The 21557-nt window shown below is 47.1% G+C and overlaps 1 protein-coding gene across 7 annotated transcripts in view; it reads left to right on the forward strand.

The window, feature by feature from the left end:
* Positions 1–21557, forward strand: part of FAM81A (family with sequence similarity 81 member A) — an 80490-nt gene that overhangs the window by 57824 nt on the left and 1109 nt on the right. For 5 of the 7 annotated variants that reach the window (XM_070054300.1, XM_051822350.2, XM_008268947.4 and 2 more), the window contains exons 7-9: positions 7051–7186; positions 8703–8898; positions 13008–16715. In XM_070054300.1, the coding sequence (XP_069910401.1) occupies positions 7051–7186; positions 8703–8898; positions 13008–13132 (457 nt within the window). In that variant the 3' untranslated portion in view covers positions 13133–16715. Of the gene's footprint in view, positions 1–7050; positions 7187–8702; positions 8899–9349; positions 10112–13007; positions 16716–21557 lie in introns of those variants that run through there. The other 2 variants (XM_070054301.1, XM_008268948.4) reach the window with 2 other exon arrangements.

Below are 21557 nucleotides of genomic sequence, written 5' to 3' on the forward strand. Positions count from 1 at the left end.
CTACTATGGCACAGCACTGGCCCCTGATGATCTGTCTCAATACTTGTATACATATTGAGATTTGTTACTATTCTGCATAGATTCCACAAGCTCACCAAATAAATATTTCTATCGCACAGGAAGAAAAGAAACACCTTAGTATTTTTTTCCCTCTGTGATTAATTTCCTTAGATGTTAGTAGGTCAGGAGATATGAGCATCTTGTGTCTCCAGTTGAAAGCCTAGAAGTTGAAAGGCTGTTTACAGGGGCAGGGGACTAAGCCTGGGACCGATATGAGGGAGTTCAGATTGGAGACCCAAAACATGACACTCCACTTGGATAAAGAAGGGAAAAAACGTTCCACAAGAACATAATAAATAACTTACCTGTCAGGCCGGCACCACGGCTCAATAGGCTAATCCTCCGCCTAGCAGCGCCGGCACACCGGGTTCTAGTCCCGGTTGGGGCATCGGATCCTGTCCCAGTTGCCCCTCTTCCAGGCCAGCTCTCTGCTGTGGCCAGGGAGTGCAGTGGAGGATGGCCCAAGTGCTTGGGCCCTGCACCCCATGGGAGACCAGGAGAAGCACCTGGCTCCTGCCTTCGGATCAGTGTGGTGCGCCGGCTGCAGCACGCCAGCCGTGGCGGCCATTGGAGGGTGAACCAACGGCAAAGGAAGACCTTTCTCTCTGTCTCTCTCTCTCACTGTCCACTCTGCCTGTCAAAACAAACAAACAAAAAAAATAACTTACCTGTCTAAATCCTGGCTCTGAGGAGAAGGGTAAAAGATATTTTTTAATGTGCATTGTTTTATTTCTGGGTTTTTTACTTGTTTAGAATTTGTTTGAAAGCATTACAGAGAGGGAGAAGCAGAGTCGGGGAGGGGTGGAGAGGGAGAGAGAGTGAGAGGGAGAGAGAAGGAGGGAGAAAGACAGAGAGAGAGAGGCCGGCGCTGCGGCTCACTAGGTTAATCCTCCGCCTTGCGGCGCCGGCACACCGGGTTCTAGTCCCGGTCGGGGCACCGGATTCTTTCCCGGTTGCCCCTCTTCCAGGCCAGCTCTCTGCTGTGGCCCGGGAGTGCAGTGGAGGATGGCCCAGGTCCTTGGGCCCTGCACCCCATGGGAGACCAGGAGAAGCACCTGACTCCTGCCTTCGGATCAGCGTGGTGCACCGGCCGCAGTGTGCCAGCTGTGGCAGCCATTGGAGGGTAAACCACCGGCAAAAGGAAGACCTTTCTCTCTGTCTCTCTCTCTCACTGTCCACTCTGCCTGTCCAAAAAAAAAGAGAGAGAGAGAGAGGGAGGGAGAGAAGGAGAATCTTCTGTCTGCTGGTTCACTCACCAAATGGCTGCAACAGCCGTGGTTGGGCCAGGCCTAAGCCAGGAACCGGCAGCTTCATCCAGGTCTCCTAGTAGGTGTAGGGGCCAAGGAGTTGGGTCATCTCCTGCTGCTTTCCTGGGCACATGAGCAGGGAGCTGGACTGGAAGGGGAGCAGCCAGGACTCAAAGCAGGGCCCATGTGGGATGCTGGCACTGCAGGTGGCAGCGTTACCCTCCAAACCATAGCACTGGGCCCCAAAGTATTTTGTAAGAATCCAGCCCTTATAGGAAATAGAGCTTCGACTTCCTATTACTGATTTGGTAGTGCTCCAGTGTGTCTGGCAGGAGCAAATGTCGATCTTCAGCCTTCCAGTCCGCTCACAGATAAAGGTCAAAGGAACATGAACGTACAATCACAAATCACAAGGAAAAAACCACCTAAGTGACAGTCAAAAGGAACAAAAAATTGCACAATCTGGCCTCTGAGTACTGCAAATTAAGAATCACTGGGTAAAATAAGTATGTATGGATGTGTGTGTACGTTTATGTATTTGAATATGTGTGTATAAACACATGCTTTGAAAGTATAACTGAGAAATAGGGGGTTATCAAATACACCTAAGCAGAACTGAAAGACAACAAAATGGAACTTTCAGAAAAATATATTAGAACACAGGAGCTGTGTAGGGGAGTCTAACAAAAGATTATACACACGGAAGAGAGGATTAATGAACTGAGATCTACCCAGGAGACAGAATCATGAGATATCAAAGAAAAAGTGTGAGCTATAGAAATTTTGATTGACAGAATAATGTGCCCCGCCTCCACCCGAAAAGATGCCCACACTCTTAATTTCTGGCCCCTGTGCCTGTGTCTCCTTATGTGGATTTTGCAGATACAATTAAGGTTACAGGCCTTGAGATGAGAGTATGCAGGGTGATGGGCTGGGTCCTGCCTCATTCTGGGAGCCCCTGACAATGGAGCTGTTCCCAGCCCGGGGCAGAGAGACGTGGCAGGAGAGAGATCTGAAGCCTATGGGCTCAGCCCCTGGTTGCTAGCTTTGAAGACGGAGCAAGGGGGCCACGTGCCAGGCCTTAGAGGCTGAGAATGACCCCTGGCTGACAGGCAGCAGGATCTCAGCCCTGTAGCAGTCTCTTCATTTCCTAGGGCTGCCTAACAAAGGCTTCAAATTGGGTGGCTTAACAGTACCAGACATTTATTCTCACCGTGTGGGAGACCAGAGATGGGAGGTTGATGCCCTGGTGGGGCCTTCCTCCTGGGAAGGCTCCGGGGAGGATCTTCCCTGGCCTCCTCCAGCCACAGACGTCCACCCCTGCCCATGGTTTCACACGGCCTTCTCCTCTTCTCTCCCTGGGTCTGCCTCAAAGGACTCCAGCCATTTCATTTAGGGCCCATCCAGATGCTCCCGTCTTGAGATCCTAACTTAATTACATCTGCAAAGACCCCCTTTTCCAGATGAGATCGTGTCCCGAGGTCCCAGGTGTTGGCACATGGATGTATCGTTCAGCCCACCATAAGCAGCACAGAAATGCGTGTGGTCCAGAACCTGACTGGGCGGGGAAGTGGGTTATGCCCCCCGAGCCTCCAGTGAACGCAGCTGGGCTGATGCTTGGATCTTGGCCTTGCGATATCCTGGTCACTGCCGAGCTGAGCCACCTTGATTTCTGATCTATGGAGCTGCAAGATAATGAATGAGCTGTTTTAAGCTGCTACATTTGGGGCAATTTTTTTGTGACAATGATAGAAAATAAATATAAGAGAAGAGAGTAGGAAGGCCTAACTCACGCTAATCAGAACTCAATAAGGAAACCACAGAGGGGATAAGAGAGAAGCAGTCTCTGAAGAGATGATGGTAGATACCTGTGGAAGCCATGACAGGCAAATATTGCCAGGATATAGCAGAATAAGTAATAAGGCACACCCAGATACAGAGTGAAATTACACAACACAAAACATAGAACCTCATGTAGAGAGAGAAGTTAGACGACTGTTAATTTCTCAGTAGCATTAGAGGTATTGGAAGAAGGTAGTTAAATTTTTTGCTTATTTTCATTTATTTGAAAAGCAGTGGGGGGAGGGGAATCCTCCATCCCCTGGTTCACTCCCCAAATGCTTGCAACAGCCAGGGCTGGGCCAGGAGTCTGGAACTGAGTCAGGTCTCCCAGGTGAGTGACAGGGCCCCGACTGGTTGAGCCATCACCAGACGCCTCCTGGGGTGTGGGCTAGCAGGCCACAGTGGTGGCCGCAGTGGTGTGGCCACAGTTTGAAGCAGGCGCTCTGAGACGGGTGTAGGCGACCCAAATGGCAACACATTGTTTCTGATGCTGAGGCAAAATAATCACAGAGCCAATGAGAAAATAAAAATATTTCAGACAAACAAGAACTGAAACTTCGCTAAAAACCTTCAGCAAAAGAATTTTTAGAAGGCAGGCTTCATAGAAGAGGGAAATAATACATAAGGAAGGTCTGAAATTTAAGAAAAAAATGAGTAACGTTTTGAATGAACATTGGACAAATCTAAACAATAATAGTAGAGTCCTAATTGTGGAGACCAAAATCATTGTAGAGGGGTCAGCATTGTAGCGTAGTGGGCTAAGCCTCCACCTATAGTGCCGGCATCCCATAGGGGCACCGGTTCAAGTCCCGGCTTCTCCACCTCCAGTCCAACTCTGTTATGGCCTGGGAAAGTAGAAGATGGCCCAAGTGCTTGGGCCCCTGCACCTACGTGGGAGACCTGGAAGAAGCTCCTGGCTCTGGCCTGGCCCAGCCCTCCCACTGATACTATTTGAGGAGTGACCCAGAGGATGGAAGACCTGTCTCTGTTACTTCCTCTTTCTCTCTCTCAACTCTGTTTCAAATAAGTAAAATAAAGCTTTAAAAAAATTGTAGAACAATTAGGTGCTAATAACAGCACCTAAGTTAGGTGAGAGGTTTCTGAAATTAAAGAGTTGGGAGTCTTTCAGGGTAAAATGATAGCTAATGAATCACTGCAGACTCAGACACATTAAATGTGATTGTTAACATTTCTAATACAAAGGAAAAAAAGAATGGGAGTAAATTTTATTATTTTTTAAAGATTTATTTATTTGAAAGTCAGAGTTACATAGAGAAGGAGAGGCAGAGAGAGAGAGGTATTCCATCTGCTGGTTCACTCCCCAATTGGCTGCAATGACCAGAGCTGTGCCAATCCAAAGCCAGGAGCCAGGAGCTTCTTCCAGGTCTCCCACGAGGGTTTAGGGACCCAAGGACTTGGGCCATCTTCTACTGTTTTCCCAGGCCATAACAGAGAGCTGGATCGGAAGTGGAGCAGCTGGGACTCGAACCGGTGCCCATATGGAATGCCAGCACTGTAGGTGGTGGCTTTACCCGCTATGCCACAGCGCCGACCCTGGGAGTAAATTTTAGATGTTGTAAAAAATCCAGTGGACAAAAATTCACATCAGACATGTAAAAGTGTTGGCGATGATGTGGAGAAAGGCTCTCTTTATACCCGAACACCTTGGAAAGCAGTCTGTTATTTTTTGGTAAAGTTAAACATGCTCATATCCTAGAGACACGCTTGCATAGGTGAGCAAGGTGCTATGTGTCAGTGTTTTCACAGCAGCATTGCTTTAAAAATAGCAAAGCTGGAGAACATCAAAGTGGAGCCAGTGTCCATACACAGAAGGATGGTATTTGTGGTATAGTCATGAAATGGAATATTACTCAACAATGAAAATGAATTAGCCACAACTCTACACAGAGCATGGGTGTCTCTTACATACTGCTAAGGTGAGAAAGGAAGCTGTTAGAAAGCTCACCCTGTATTACTGTTCCATTTATGTAAAATTAAAATATAGGCAACACTGAAAAATAGATTGCTTTGGAACCCAAACCAATGAAGTAAAACGATAAAGAATAGTACATCCCAGTCAGTGGCTATTTCTTGGGGGTGGAGTGGGGTTCCTGGGGGCAGTACACTTGGAGCTACAGTTATCAGTATCTTAATCTGGGTCGGGGGGGGGGATTGTACACAGATGCATTAGGGTGTGGGCTGGCTTCGGTGCTGTGGCTCCCATGTAACAGTGCCAAGGTCAGGGGCCTTGAGTAGGTGAGGCAGCACTACAGCACCCACAGCTCACTGTTTTCTCTGTGCCTCCCATCCTTGCCATTTTGACAGAGTGTGAGATCAGGACAGAAGCTCGTTTAGAAAGATGTGGCCAGAAAGGTGCCACGTCTATGTGTGTGTGTCTCACTGCTCTTCTAGCCACATGGCAGCACTGGGCTGCAAGGGAGGCTGGGAAGTACGGTCTCTGGCCAGGTGAGCTTGTACTCAGTTGATATCTTGGAGTTTCTCAGTAGGGAAGAAGAGGGGCCAGTGCTGTGGTGGTGTGGGTTAAGCCACCTCCTGCAACCTTGGCATCCCAAATGCGTGCTGTTCTACTTCTGATCCAGCTCCCTGCTGATGTGCCTGGGAAAGCAGCTTGGGCCCCACATCCACGTGGGAGACCCGGAAGAATCTCCTGCCTCCTGGCCTCGCCCCGGCCATTGCAGCCATTTAGGGAATGGATCAGTGGATGGAAGATCTCTCTCTCTGTCTCTCCCTCTTTCTCTCTCTAACTCTGTCTTTCAAATAAATAAATGAATCATTTAAAAAAATTAGGGAAGAAGAGAGGAGATACTGCAGGGCAATTAGTGGCTCCATTGTAAGGAATGTTCATATTATAATTAGAGTCACATTATCTACATTGTATATATTCTTTCATACATATCACAGTAAAAATATTTTAAAGAAATTAAGGGCCAGCAGTATTGCAGAATAGTTATCTTAGGGAATTTGGAAAGAGAGAGGACTGGAGGAATGAAAGATTGATTAGAAGGAGGTTTTTTTTTTTTCTTTCAATTAGTTTCTCGATTTAAATTAGGAAATATCCATCTGAGGCAAGAGCAATTTGGGGAGCATTCTTCATTCTTATTTGGGAGACAGAGAAAGAGACAGACAGACAAAAAGAGCTCCCATCTGCTGGTCTATTCCCCAAATACCAGCAAGGCTGGGACTGGGCCAGGCTTCAGCTAGGAGCCGGGAACTCTATCCAGGTCTCCCATGTTATTGGCAGGGACCCATCATTGCTGCCTCCCAGGGTCCTATTGACAGGAAGCTGGCACTGGGACCTGGAGCTAGGAATCCAGTCCAGGCACTGAGATACGGGATGTGGGCATCTTACTTACCAGGCCAAATGCTAACGTTGGGCCAAATGCCCATGGGGAACAGTCTGATGAGAGAAAGGGAGCCAGGCTCCAGTCCTGGGAGATAAAAGGGATAGGAGGACGATTCCAGGGAGCAGGGAGAGCCTGGAGGAGGGGACTCCAGGGCAGGGGCACCATGGACCCTGGGGACTGCAAAGACGAGTACCTCGTGTGACTGTCACTAGTGTCGTCCCAGTGACCCCCCCTGCCAGCTCCTGTCGGGTAGGAGGCATCACCAGGTGCTTTCTGTTGTGTCCTCCTGATTCTCCCTCATTCCTAACCTGTGCTCAGTGCAGTTCTAAGAAAAGGTAAGCACGTCTTTATGATTGGGCTGAGTTTATTGCTGATACATTCATTGGAAATTTGATAGTCATTTGACCCCATCAATATGTGTAATTATTACGTGTCAGTTGAAAAGAAAAATAAAGAAATCTGATAGTTGAAGATTTAGGTTGTTTGATGTCATCTGAAAATTATTTTGTGTATAATTTGCCAATTTTCTTTTATAGATTTAAAGGTACAGTTGAAGAACTCAGTAATCAGATTTTATCTGCACGGAGTTGGTTGCAACAGGAACAAGAACGGATAGAAAAAGAGCTTTTACAGAAAATTGACCAGCTTTCCTTGGTCATTAAAGAAAACAGTGTAGGTATTGATATTTAACAATGTTTTCCAGTAGAAGCCTACAATGTTTGACTAACACCTAGTGACTTATCACTGATAGACTTGATGGCGAACTGAGCTGTTTGGTGGTTTCTTGCCTTAGAATAAGTTCTGATTTTTTATATCCTTTTTATAAAGAGATGGAGCATTTTGACTTGCTTTGGCTTATAAAGGCCAAGCAGTGAATTTCAGTACTTGCAGTTAAGATAAATTTAACTCGAGACTTTCATGATCCAAAGTGTCCATTTGCGTTTCTCAGAAACTGGCAGTAACCAGCTTCATCCCCATTTGCTGTAATTTCACGCTCTGGTTTTGCTTTCTCCCAGCGTTGAGTTGCTTTTTTCCCCCCAAGACCCTCCACTGCAGTGTAGCCACAGAGGGCGGTACTATTGCATGGTAACCTGCGAGCCAGAGCCGCCATTTTCTTCCCAGTCTTCCTCCCGCTTTCCCCCGTCACACAGAGCCTGGGTGTGCAGAACTGCTGGACAGCTGTATAAAGCGAGCCTTGCCCGTGTGGTATTCGGAGTCAGGCTCTGAAAGCGCCTGGCAGATTCTGGTTGGTCTTGGTGATGTGGCATGGCCAATTCCTTCCCCCTCCTGTTTTCTCACATCGCCGCCTCCTGGGGGACGACTTTGCTCTGTCCAGGTGCAGAGCTGCGCTGGCAGTTGTCAGGAGAGCTTTGTGGGGCTATAGCCCACCTACAGCCTGGTGTTTGTAGTCCTGGACTCCGAAGCTTGCCTGCAGACACAGATCCCATATAGAGCAGGCGTGATAGAAAGGAGAGGAAAGAATACAGTTAATGTTTCCTTTCAGTGGTATTTTCCCATATTTTCATCCAGTCTGCTGACTGCTTTACTTCGATTCCTACTAATCCACTTGTAGGCTTGTGGGTCTTTGGGTTACTCTTTGTTTTTAAATACAGTTGGCTTAATAGCTAATAGCAAACCCCAGGATAAAGGTGGGTTCAATAAGGTAGAAACTTATTTCTGTTTGGCAGGAAAGAAGTCTGGGGGTAGGCAATACAGGATGAATGTGATGTCTTTTCATCCCTCAGTGGCCCGGGATCCTCTTTTGTTGAACTTTTTGCCAATTCTAGAGAAAGACCCTCAACCTCATAACTCAAGGTGGCTGCTAGAGCACCAGCCACTGGGTCTGAATTTTTGAAACAAAAGGATGAAGGGAGAAGAAATCATACTTATCAGCTGTCTGCTCTTTCTGGAAGTTACCACATGCTTATACTTTGATCTCCTTGGCAAGAACTTAATCACATGGGCACAGCAAACTCTGGAGTCAGTGGAAGAACGTTCCTTATCCCGGATGACCTGGGACCCAGTGGAAAACTGGAGGGCTGTTAAGGAAGCATGGGTGTTGGGCTGGGCCACAGCGGCTGTTGTGACTGTTCCCCGCAGGTTGCTGTTAGACCATGTCGTGACTCCTGCACGCACGGCACGTGTTCCCTTCGGAGTAATTCTGTGCGGTTCTTTTCGTGGATCTCAGGGAGCCAGTGACAAGGACATGGAGAAGAAACTCAGCCAGATGTCGGCGCGCCTGGACAGAATAGAAGAGAGTCAGAAGAATGACACGGACGGGCAGAGGGCAAAGCAGGAGCAGGAGAGGGTGCATGGGCGCATCAGCAAGCTGGAGCTGCAGATGAGTGAGGACATGAAGGAGATGAAGGCGGAAGTGAATGCTGGTAGGCCCCAGACCAACCGCGCATGCGTCTGGATCCCGCTTGCTTCCCACCCTCTTGGCTGGTGTGCCCTTAGCATAGCCTGTGAGCCTGGCTGTGGTAACAGCGAGGTCTCCTTAACTGGATAGTCTCTCAGTAGCTGTGCTGTAGTGAACTCGCGTGTTTGAATTCAGGTATACGAAGGGCTACCTTGAAGGGCAGGCAAGCAAAGCTAAAATTTCTTAGCTCACCACTGCCGTGCATTTTCCTTGGTGCCATCTGACCATTTTTTTTTTTTTTAAGTTTTCACTAATTTAAAAAAAATGTGTTTGAGTGGCAGAGAGAGATACAGAGAGAGACAGACATAGAGGGGCTCTGAGGTGCTGGTTCACTTCTCAGATGCCCGCAATGAGCAGGACTGGGCTGGGGCCGCAGCCGGGAGCAGGGAACTCAGTTCGGGTCTTCCCATGGCCAGCAGGAATCCATTGACTGGAGCCATGACCACTGCCTCCCAGGGCCCAGCTTAGCAGGGAGCTGGAGCTGGGAATTGAACACAAGTGCTCCCACGTGCAACATGTGTTTCTTCACCCCTCGGCCAAACACCTGCTCTGGGACAGTTCTTTTCTATTTATGTCAAGGTCAGTATGTTTCAGAAACAAGCATGATCTTTGAGGGCTTATTTATCCTGCTGACTGTCTACTGTCCCAGCAGTAAACGATTCCCGACACCCCAGGCGTCAGCAGTATCATTCACGCACTTGCTTAGAGGAGCGTGGAAGGGCTGCCTTCCATCCTGAAGTGCGTGGGAACAGGAGCGGTTCTGTTTACACTCTGAGCTCAGGAGGCCAGAGCTGGCACCACAAAGGATTAGTCACCCAGAGACGCATTTTAACTCCCTGTGAGGCCAGAGCGTCTCACCGTCACTGGGTTCCGAAAGGCTGGTGTCTGCGAGCTCGAGAGCTCTTCGGTATTGAAAGTGTGCCGGTGGAGGCTGGCTGGCTGGCTGAGATCCGGGAGGACTCCTTGTCGGCTGGGAAGTGGGGCTAAGTTACCTCCCAGCTCCTCCTAACTCCATGACTCAGTTTGGGCCACCTGGAAATAAAAGTAGCTAGTTATCTCAAGAATGATTTTGCTGCTACTACTAAAAGTTGATTTTTTTTAAGTAGAAGCTACAATTAAACCTATGAATTGGAGGACTTATAAAAAAATGCATTTTCTTGGTTTTGGGGGGTTATTAGAAAATGGCATTTGACTATTTCATTGATGTTTAATTTTGCATCATTTCCTGAATGAATTTATTGTCAGCAATTCAGCATACTATTGAAATTGTTGATATTTAATTTCTAATAAGAAATGTAAATTTCTTTTTAAAATTGAAAGTATCTTTTATTACAAAGAACATACATTTGCTACTAGATCGTGCATCACAAAAAAATTTTAAAATTCTCATAACTTATCTCACCCAAAGGTAATTTTTGCATGTATCTTTCTCTACATGCAGGCTGTTTATGTCCTTTTTTAAAGAAAAGCTCACACCATGCTTGCTGACTTGTAACCTGTTGGGATTCTTTAAGTAACATGTGATATCTTTCCATGTCAGTAAAAACATTGTTTTCTGAGATTTTTTTTTTTTAAGTTTGAAAGGCAGAGAGAAAAATCTTCCACCTTCTGGCTCACTCCCCAAATATCTACAGTAGCCTGGCCTGGGGCAGGTGAAAATTAGGAGCCCAGAGCTCAGTCCAGGTCTCCCGCATGAGTGGCAGGAACCCAGGTACTTGAGCCATCACCTGCTGCCTCCCAGGGTGCACATTAGCAGGAAGCTGGATTGGAAGCAGAGCAGCTACTCAAACCCGGGCACTGCAATATGCCAGTGTTCCGCGTGCCTTCCTGACTGCTGTGCCGTGTGGCTGTCCTGAAACATCTTTAGTGAATAAAATCTATACTGTGGTTTCAGGGATTGTCATATAATGGAAATTTTCCGACAGAACTAATTTACTAATGAAGACAAGACTATCTTTAAACACTTAATTTAAAACCAACTGAAATCCAGAAACTATGAAATGTTAACTTTTTTTTTTTTTTTTTTAAATTGGGAAAGCAAGCGAGTGAGCTCCCATCTGCTGTTTTACTCTTCCAGTACTCACTGTGGCCAGGCCGGGAGCCAGGAACACAACCGAGGTCGCCCACATAGGTGGCAGGGACCCAACTACTTGAGCCGCCCTCTGCTGCCTCCTGTGGTTTGCGATAGCAGGGAGCTGGAGTCAGGAGCTGGCGTAGCGATTCAATCAGCTACTCTGAAACAGGAAGTGGATATTGCAATCTGCATCTTAACTGCAGGTCAAATGCCAGTCCCGGAAATGCTTTATTGATGGAGATTAAAAAAAAAAAACTTTTTATTTAAGATAATTTTTTAATTTAGAAAAGTAGTAAGAATAGTCCAATATATAATAATAGTCTATATACCCTATATACCAATATATCCCTATATACCAATAATAGTCTATATACCCTAGGTCCACCCAGTGGTTAGCATTGTGGAAATATGGTTAAATATCTTTCCACCACCAACCTTGGTAAAAAGCATTTTATTTTCTATATGTATTTGACATTTTTTGCTTTTCTCTTTTTTTTATTTTTTTTATTTTTTAAGCTTCCACTTATGAGATAATCCAGGGTTTTTCTTCCTATGCCTGGCTTGCTGCACTTGGCATAATGTCCTCTAGATTCATCCATGCTGTTATCAGTGCCAGGGTCGTCTTTTGTAAGGCTGAACATCTGATGTTATGTACAGGGAGTCCACATTTGTATGGGTGTGTGTTTACATCTCCATCATCCAGTGTTGGCCACTGGTTGTCTCCATATCTTGGCTGCTGTGAATAATGTTCTAGTGAACTTAGTAGTCCAGATATCTCCACAACATGGTGATTCCATTTCCTCTGGGCGTACACCCAGTGGGGGGATTGCTGGATCAGACACTAGTTCTATTTTTAATTTCTTTAGGACTGTCCATACTGGTTTCCAGTGGCTGCTCCTTGCCACAGTCCACCAAAAGTGTGGTTTCCTGTCCACATCTTCACCGACACATGTTCTTTCATGTCTTTTTGCCTGTGGCCATCCTAACGATGGGGAGCAGGGTGATAGCTCATCATGGTTGTGCTTTGTTTTTCCGTTATGATTAGTGATGCTGAGTGCTTCTGTAAGTACTCGCTGATCATTCATTCAGGTTCCAATCCAGATGCGTACAGCATCTTTAGCTATCATATGTTCTTATTCAGCATTGTAATTTGTATTGAGTGCCAAGTTCATTAGTGCTCTTGACTTCTTCTTTTTAAAGATTTATTTTTTTTATTTGAAAGGCAGATCTGCAGAGAGAGTGAGTGAGCGAGAGAAAGAGGTAGAGAGAGAGAGAGAGAGACAGAGACAGAGAGAGGAGGGATCTGCCAGCCCCTGGGTCACCTCCCAAATGGCCTCAATGGCCAGGGCTGGACCAGGATGAAGGCAGGAGCCTGAAACTCCATCTGGGTCTTCCATGTGGGTGGCAGGGACCCAAGAACTTGGGCCATCTTCTGTTGCTTTCCCAGGTGCATTAACAGGGAGCTGGATTGGAAGTGGAGCAGCTGGATCTTGAACTGGCACCCATATGAAATGCTGGCATCACAGGCTGCAGCTTAACCCAGTGTGCCACAACACTAGCCTCAACCTTGACTCTTTTTAATTTTTTTTTTTTTGAGGCTACAGTGATGTATTTTGTAGAATGTTTTCTCCGATGGGATTTGCTTGCTTCCTATTGACATAATTCAGGTTGCACCTTTTGGGCAGAAATGCCACAGGAGAGGTGTCGTGTCCTCCCAGGGTGTCTTATCAGCAGGTGTATGATACTGGCTGTAGTCACCCGGGTAAAGTGGTATCTGCTAGACTGCATCCGTGTAATAGCTCCTTTTTCTTCCTTGTAATTGAAAAGGATTCTGTAGGGAGATCCTGTGCAACTGTGGAGCTCTTGTTCCCCAACAAACATTTTATCCCAGGAGTTTTAGCATCTATTGAACATTTTTGCCAAAATTGACTATGCTATAGAGTTGGATATGGCATTGTTTTTTGAATATTAACGCTTGTGAAATTTACCTCTTCCCAAAGGGTTTACAGCCATCTATGAAAGCATAGGATCCCTCAGGCAAGTTCTCGAGGCCAAGATGAAGCTGGACAAGGACCAGCTCCAGAAGCAAATCCAACAGATGCAGAAGCCGGACGCTCCCATGTGAAGGAGCTGGGAGAAGGACCTAGAAGGAGGTCTTGCCAGGGGGGCTAGGAGCTAGATACCTCTGTAGCCAGGCTGTCGCTGCATTCAGGACTGTTCCATCCATGGCGTGCATGTGCCAAGAAATGTGTTCTCATGGGTCTCAATGTTGCCCTCTGGTCTCGAACGTGATCTCTCTTGAAAAATTCAGTATGTTTTCTGCCACTTTATTTCACTCCTCTCAATTCACTGGAACCCCCTCCCCCAATTCAACAAGGCTTTTGTCTCCTTCATTTTATGAATGGGAAGACTTCACCCTTTTCTTCAATGCTTGACTCTCCAGCCGAGACTATTTACTATTTTTTTAAAATGTCATGATGATGATTTTTCTAAAACTAACAAACTAACGAGTTGTCACAGGAATGTGCTGCTCTTTACCCTAAGTTAAGAGAATGTCCCCAATAGATTAGAATTCAACCTTTGAGTCCGTATTTCAATTTTACTATTGATGTCTGTGCATTTCTTACATTGATTATCTTCCTGTAAATCTTTTTGTCTTTTGTAAGGGGAAAAAAAAATCTATCATTTTCTTGGGGAAAAATATCATTTATATAGTTAAAATAGTTAAGAAATTGATAATTGCCATAAAGATTGCAAATTAAATGGAAATTTTAGACAGTTATCTAGATAAAGCAAGGCACAACATCATAGTAACCACCTCACTATATCAGGTTTTAATATTTAAAACTATTTTTGAATTATCCACAGCCTATAGTGATAGCCATATATTTAATAATGGGATGGTGGTTAGCAGTCTGTTAATTGCACAACTAATTGTTCATTAATCATAATAGAATGTAAGAACTTTTTGACTTTAATATCTCTCTAAATGTTTCCCAAATTGGCACAAAGTGCTAGGATTTATATACACTTGTTGTAACTGTATTCTTGTGCCTTGGTTTTATCATGTCAATGCACTGTACCCTCTAGAAGTTTTGCAGACAAAATAGAAGGCATGATAATGCATCAGAATCATGATGTAAAAATGGGATCCTATGTATTTTTTAAATGTTCTAAAAATTTTATCACTGCAAAGACACAAATCATTCAGTATTATTAATGGAATAGAAATTCCTACTTTTGTATGGGATCAAGAATCAAATTGATATTGCGTTTCTAACACTGTCAAATTTTCCTCTTGCACTGCTTTGTAGATGACAGATGTTTTATTTTCAGTCGCTGTCTCTGCCTAGGCTTGAAAATTGACATCAGATCTGTGTGTTCACCTGTGTTTGTCAAACCTGGTATTGAGGCACACCGCACTGAACTGTGAGTGCCCACGGACAAAGAATAGGCATATTTAAAAAGTTTTTAAAAGCCCTTTTTTTGTTTGTTTGCCAAGGACTCAGGAAAATAAAAGCATTTTCTATTTTGAGGATAAATCATAAATATCTAACTGGCGATTACTGTTTACCCACACAAAATATGCCGCGAAAGTGCATAATATTTTACTGTCCATGACTTGACAAATTTTCTCTTGGAATTGGGATCCACAAGGTTACATAAGGAGTATACTGTCCAACACATGTTTCCTCATTCCATCACAGAGCTTTTCATCTCTCTATAGTAAGACTATTTCCACTCACAAAGAGAAAAAGCTAACGCTCTTTGCTATCGAAAGTGAGTTTCTTTGTGTGATAGAGCAAACTGTGTTCCTGTCGTTCTCCATGTCTAAGCACAAGCACAGTGCAGTGTGCCACGCCCTCTGGCACCTCTCCCTGTGGGGTCTGTGAGGAGGAAGGGTCAGCACACCTGGAACCTGGGGCGAGGGGGACAGGGGACAGGGCCCGGCACCTGCTGGTGACGCTCAGGTGTTGGGTGACTTTTTCAGGTGCTTTGATGTTGCCAGGCCCCTGCCATGAGCCACCACCAAGGGTCTCCACCTGGCTACTCGTTGGATTCACCTCGGGGAGTTTGGAAAGCTATTGATGCTGAGCTGTGGGCAGACCAATTCAGTCAGAACACCGGCGAGGCAGGGCCAGGGCCGCCAGGTGGGTCAGCCAGCAGCCCAGGTGGCGAGCCGCTCAGGAGGGGCTCCACCGCGCTGCAGCACAGATCTCTTCTCACCAAAGCTTCAATGAGAATTAGCTTCCCTGTTCTTTCCTTTACCAGACATTTGCAATAAAATAAAAAGAATAAAATTTCCAACTCAATGTGGTGTATGGTTTTTAAATGAAAAAGTCGTTTAGTGTGAGGTGAAAATGTAATCAGGTAAAACCTCATAGGAAACACTTCTCTTGGGCATCTGTGGAAACCCTTTGGTGGTGAGATGATGCGTACTGAAGTCCCTTCAGGCGCTCTGGGGACTGGAGTCTCCCTGGGAGCTGCCCCACTATGCATTTCCGGGGTGGTGAGGCCAGTGGGCAGTTCCTGGGTATGTGCTGTGTGCCTGTGCCCTGCTGTGCCCTGTTCCTTGTGTGTGTTAACTCATTTCACTTTAAAAACAGCTTGTTAAGTACTGTTCATTTCCCTCATTTTATAGATGAGAAAATGGAGTCCTAAAGATTAGGTTGCTTGACCTGAAGGTTAAGCAGTTTGCCCCAAATTCTACAGCAAATACATGGGAGCCATGATTCAAAACAGGTGGCCTGTGTCCACAGCCTGGGTGGTTACCCAGGGCACTGCACTGCGGCTGAAGACATGTCATTCTTCCCACATAACTGACTTGCCTGGCCACCTGCTAGAGAGAGAGAGAGAGAGAGAGAGAGAAAAGAATGAATCTGCTTGTTCGTTCCCAAAAGGCCTAGGCAGTGTCCAAGGCTCTTAAGCCATCATCCGCTGCTTTCCCAGGCACATTACCAGGGAGCTGGATCTGAAATGGAGCAGCTGGGACTCAAACTAATATTCTAGATTTTGGATGCTGGCGTTGCACACAAAGGCTTAACCGGCCATACCACAATGCCAGCACCTGCATACCATGGTCTTTTTTTTTTTTTTTTTTTTTTAATTTTATTTATGTCTTTGAAAGGCAGAGTTACAGAGAGACAGACAATCTTCCACCTGTTGGTTCACTCCCCAAATGGCCACAACAGCCAGGGCTGGGCCAGGCTGAAGCCAGGAACCTGGAGCTTCATCCAAGTCTCCCACATGAGTACAGGGGCCCAAACATTTGGACCATCCTCTGCTGCTTTCCCAGGCACATTAGCAGGGAGCTGGATCAGAAGTGGAGCAGCTGAGACTCAAACCAACGCCCATATAGCATGCTGGCATTGCAGGCAGCAGCTTAACCTGCTACACCACAGTGCTGGCCCCTCCTACCTTTGTCTTAATTTCCCAGGTCTAAATACCTAAAGAGGCAATCTTCCTAGCTTCACTTGGGTCAGACACCTTCCTCTGGTTGTATCTAAGGAGGCAGAAGAGGTAGGGTTAGTTGATGCCATAGTACTGTAGGGTCACAAATAGCTTTTGTCTTTAGTGCTTAGGCTGTCCTAGGCTGTGGACTCTGGGTCTGTCTGTTGGGAGATGGGTTGTATTGGGTAGGTAGAGAGCAGAATGGAAAATATAGTTTCATCCAAATTGTGATAATCCCACAAGGCTTTCAACATAAATCAGGGACCACTTATGATGCCCTGAAAACTCAATAGGAGCTACATAATGTGTTTCTGTCACTGCCTACTTCCAGCTGTGTAACCTGGGATGACTGAGTTTTCTCATCCGCAGAATGCAGATTATATTTATTTAAAAATATTTATTTATTTAAAAGTGTGAGGGAGAGAGAAGGATCTTCCATCCACTGGTTCACTCTCCAAGTGGCTGTAAGAGCCTGGGCTAGGGCCAGGTTGAAGCCAGGAGCCTGGAACTCCATCTGGGGTAGCAGGGGCCCATGTCCTTGGGCCATCTGCTGCTGCTCTGCTAGGTACATTATCAGGGAGCTGGATCAGATGTGGAACAGCCATGACTTGATCCAGTGCCCATATGGGGTGCTGGCGTCACAGGCCACAGTTTAATTGGCTGTGCCACATCCCTGGCCCCAGATTATAGCAATCCAAAAGGGCACTAATGTTCAAACTATTCCAGTAGTTAATGCAGAATTAGGCATCGCGTGGTGAATGCTGGGCTGTGGGAGGGGAGAGGTTGCTGGTGTGCCGCAGGAAGTGTATGAAGTCCACCTTCAGACCCAGAGCATTCTGTTGTCTGCTGGGAAGTAGGTCTAACCTCTGAACAAAGGGATGCCCCAGCCAGAGCCACGGGCCAGCTGTCGAGCCTGGTTGAATAGAAGCAGGAGCAGGACAGGGACCATCGCTGAACATGGGAAAGGACGAGGCAGGAGGCCCAGGCTCGTTAGCGCCAGAGCTGCAGCAGGCAGAGCATCCCCAGGCCTGCGGGGGGCCTGGAGGGAGCTGAGTCTGCTGGAAGGGGCAGCCCTGAGAGGGCAGAGAGGGTGGGAGCAGAGCTAGAGAGAACACGAACTCCAGAGCTGCAGAGGCCGGGGGTGCAGAGCTCCAAGAAGAGCTGAGAAATGACAGCCGGTGCAGGTTGTGCCATGGCCCTCACGGCCAGCAGGTGCTTGAAGTGGAATCTGGAGGGTCCTGTATAGGCTGGGGGACTGCACAGGAGTGTGCCTTGTGGGCCCACGACCATCAGCTCCCAGAGGAGGAAAAGCTGGCAGCTGCCTTCAGAGTCTCACTGAACACTTTTTTTTAAAAGTGGCAATTTTTTTAAAAGAACCCTTCTTTTTAAAAAAAAAAAAAGTTCTTATTTTCATTTTCTTTCAATGCCATAGAGAGAGAGAGAGAGAGAGAGTTTCCATCTGCTAGTTCACTCTCTAAATGCTTCTAACAGCCATGGGTGGGCCAGGCCAAAGCAAGACATGTGGAGCACAATCTGTTCTCCTGTTTGGGTGGCAGCAACACCATTTGAGCCACTGTCTGCCACCTCCTCCCAGGGTGCGCGTTAGCAGGAAGCTAGTTGGAGGCAGAGCCAGGACTTGAACTCGGGCACTTGGATGTGGGATACAGGTGTATTCATCCCTGCACCAGATTCCCACTCCCGAACAGTGGCATTAACTGTATGGAGTCCTACTTGTGAACATGTACGATCGATTTCTCATTCTGTTTTTATGGTCCCATTAATCTCAAGAAATTCATTTTGTGATGCACAAAAATCCCAGAGTCCAAGGGTCTTTCCAGGTATGCTTTTCGGTAGATGCCTGCCCTGCAGACCCCCCTGGCTGGATCCCTAAAATGGCAGTCTCTGAAGTGACTCCCCGTGGTCCCCACCACCTGGCAGTCATCCCCTCGTGGGACCCCCCCCCCACTTTGGGCATGTGCTGGACTTGCCTCTCATGAACACTGGCAGAAGCGTGGACTCATCACTTCTGAGACTAGGTTATAAGAAGACTGGCTGCCTTCTTGTTCTCTTTCTCCTCTCTTGCACTGGGGAAGCGAGCTGCCATGTTGTAAGCAGCCTATAGAGAGGCCATATGGCGTGGCAAAACACTGAGGCCCCCAGTTCAGTAGCTCAACGTGAACTGAGCCTTTTCCACAATCAAGGGCATGAGCTTGGATGTGGACCCTCCTACCCACAAGACATAAAGTGGGGACTCAAGCAGATATATGTATACACGTGCTCATGGCAGCCCCAGCCGCAGTAGGCAAAGGTCCACCCACTGATGAGTGGAGAAAAAAAGGTGGCACATACGTCCGAAGGATTACCATTCAGCCTTCCAAAGGAAGGAAATTCTGGCGCATGCTGGAACGAGGATGGGCCGTGAAGAGGGCGTGCTGAGTGAAGTCAGCCAGGGAGGAAAGGACAAATTCTGTAGGACTCGATTTATATGAGATGCTTAGAACAGTCAGATTTCTAGAGAGAGTGACAGAGAAACATGTTCTAGAGTAGAACATCATACCCACTCTGCACCTACTTGATATCTCTGAAATCTAGGGTTTCAAAGATACCAAGTCTCTAGGGGCTGGGGTGAGGCCAACTGGGGAGCTGGTATTTAGTGGATCCAGAGTGTCACTTAGGAAAAATGAAAGGGTTCTGGAGGGATGGAGGTGAGAGTTGCCTAGCACTGTGAATGTGCTGACGGCCACTTAAAAATAGTGGAGATGGCAGACTTGATGGATGCCTTACCCTCCGAACAGGAAGTGGCCCTCCCCGCCATGGCTCCTGGTTGAATCTTCTTCTTCTTTTTTTATTTGACAGGCGGAGTTAGACAGTGAGAGAGACAGACAGAGAGAAAGGTCTTTCTTCTGTTGGTTCACTCCCCAAATGGCCACCACGGCTGGCGCTGCACCGATCCAAAGCCAGGAGCCGGGTACTTCCTCCTGGTCTCCCACTTGGGTACAGGGACCCAAGCACTTGGGCCATCCTCCACTGCCTTCCCCAGTCACAGCAGAGAGCTGGACTGGAAGAGGAGCAACCGGGACTGGAACCCGGCGCCCATATGGGATGCTGGTGCCGCAGGCAGAGGATTAACCAAGTGAGCCACAGCACCGGCCCCTGGTTGAATCTTCTGATGAGGCTGCGGCCCCAGAAGCTTCATTACTGCCTCCTGAGAGGCGCTGAGCCTGAGGCCTCCAGCGAAGCCGTGCCGATTACTGACTCACAGAACTAATGCCCATTTGTTGCTTTAACTTGCTAGCTTTTAGGGTAATATGTTCTACACGGTGATAGCTAACTGGCACTGGAGAACCCTGGCAGGTTATGTTGCAAAGTGGTCATTTGTGGGCATGCCACAGGTGACAGGGTCACTATATAGAATCTCCTTTCACAGGAGCAGGAAATAGCCATGAAGAAACATACCAAATGGCATAAATATCACATTTAATATCTGCAGTTACTCTATTTGGTATGTTATGTAACACTTTTCCATGTTGTGAATAGATCAGAGAGAACTTAAAGAACCATTCAAGGCCATCCCGTGAATTCGTGGAGGAGCAGGGATTGAAACCCAATCTGTCTCCAAAGCTGGGGCTGCCATCTTGCTTTGAGATAAGAGAGCGAATGCCCGAGACTTAAAGCGATTGTCTGGGATCCTGCAGCTCTTTGGATTGCAAGGCTCTCTGGATCCCTGCTTCTTCAAGTGCGGTCAGCACAGCATGGGCTTCGCCCAGGGAACTTGTTAGAAACGCAGGTTCCCCGCCCCTCCTGCCTCCTGAATCCCAAGCCCCGACGTTGGGCTCAGCAGTCTGTTGCAACAAGTCCTGCAGCTCGTTCTCGTGCAGGCTAAAACTGGGGCATTGCTCATCTGTGCTGCACCATCTAATGCAGTAGCCAATGCGCACATGTGGCCTTTTGTTTTTTCACAGGCCAGAGGTCTTTTATTTATCTGTTTTAGGTTTATTTATTATATTCTTATGTATCTGGAAGGCAGAGCAACACACACACACACACATACGAGAGAGAGAGAGAGAGAGAGAGAGAGAGAGAGAGAGAGAGAGATAGGGAAAGAGAATGAATTACCTTCTAACTGCTGGTTTGCTTTCCAAATGCCCGTAACAGTGAGTGGTAGCCTAGGCTGAAACCAGGAGCCAGCTCTCCACATAAATTCTGATCTAGCTTCCTACTAACGCACACCCTGGGAGGCAGCAGGTGGTGGCTTAAGCACTTGGGTCCCTGCCAGGCTTGTGGAGAGAGAGAGCAGGAGGGAGAGAGAGAGAGGGAGAGAGAGAGAGAGGGAGAGAAATTACCTTCTAACTGCTTGCTTTCCAAATGCCTACAAGAGTGAGAGCTAGACCAGGCTGAAAACGAGGAGCCAGGAACTCTATCCAGCTCTCCACATGGGTGGCAGGGACCCAAGTACTCAAGACACCACCTGCTGCTTCCCAGGGTGTGCACTGGTAGGAAGCTGGATCCGAGTTGGAGGTAAGGCTCAAACCCAGGCTCTCTAATATGGGATGCAGGTGTCCTAGGCGCAGCTGACCTCATGCCCCACGATGCCTGCTCCCTCTTTTGTTTATTTTTGGACACCTATTATGCCAGAGTTCTTAGGGAATAGTCTCCAGCAGCCTGGATTCCTTCCCATCAGCTCTCACGTAGCGCGCTTCTCGGGGCAGAGCAGGCCAGCGCTGCAGGTGGGTCCGGGTACCTTTCTCTTTGGCTGGCTTCTCTTTCTGATCATCTTCCTTCCCATGCTTCGGGAAGCAGTTTTGGCTCTTAGGGTACTTAATAGGCTGTACTCTCACATCAGTTCTCTTGGCAGGGATTTCCCCCTTCGTTTGTTTACAGCAATGCCAACAGCATGCTGGGCAGCACTGTCGACTCTTCCAGCTTTGCCATGGTGACATGCCTGGGGCATTCCTTTTGGGAGAATGCCGGTTCCCATGATGGGTCTGCAAGCAGACAGCCAAATGATCCCCTGTGTGTTTCTTAGAAGGCCAGAGAACACGCATCAGCTCCCTCTACTTTTTCCTTTCTTGTTCCTCATCTTGGCAAAATACTGGAAG

This window comes from Oryctolagus cuniculus, chromosome 12, assembly GCF_964237555.1.
Source record: "Oryctolagus cuniculus chromosome 12, mOryCun1.1, whole genome shotgun sequence".
NCBI lineage: Eukaryota > Metazoa > Chordata > Mammalia > Lagomorpha > Leporidae > Oryctolagus > Oryctolagus cuniculus.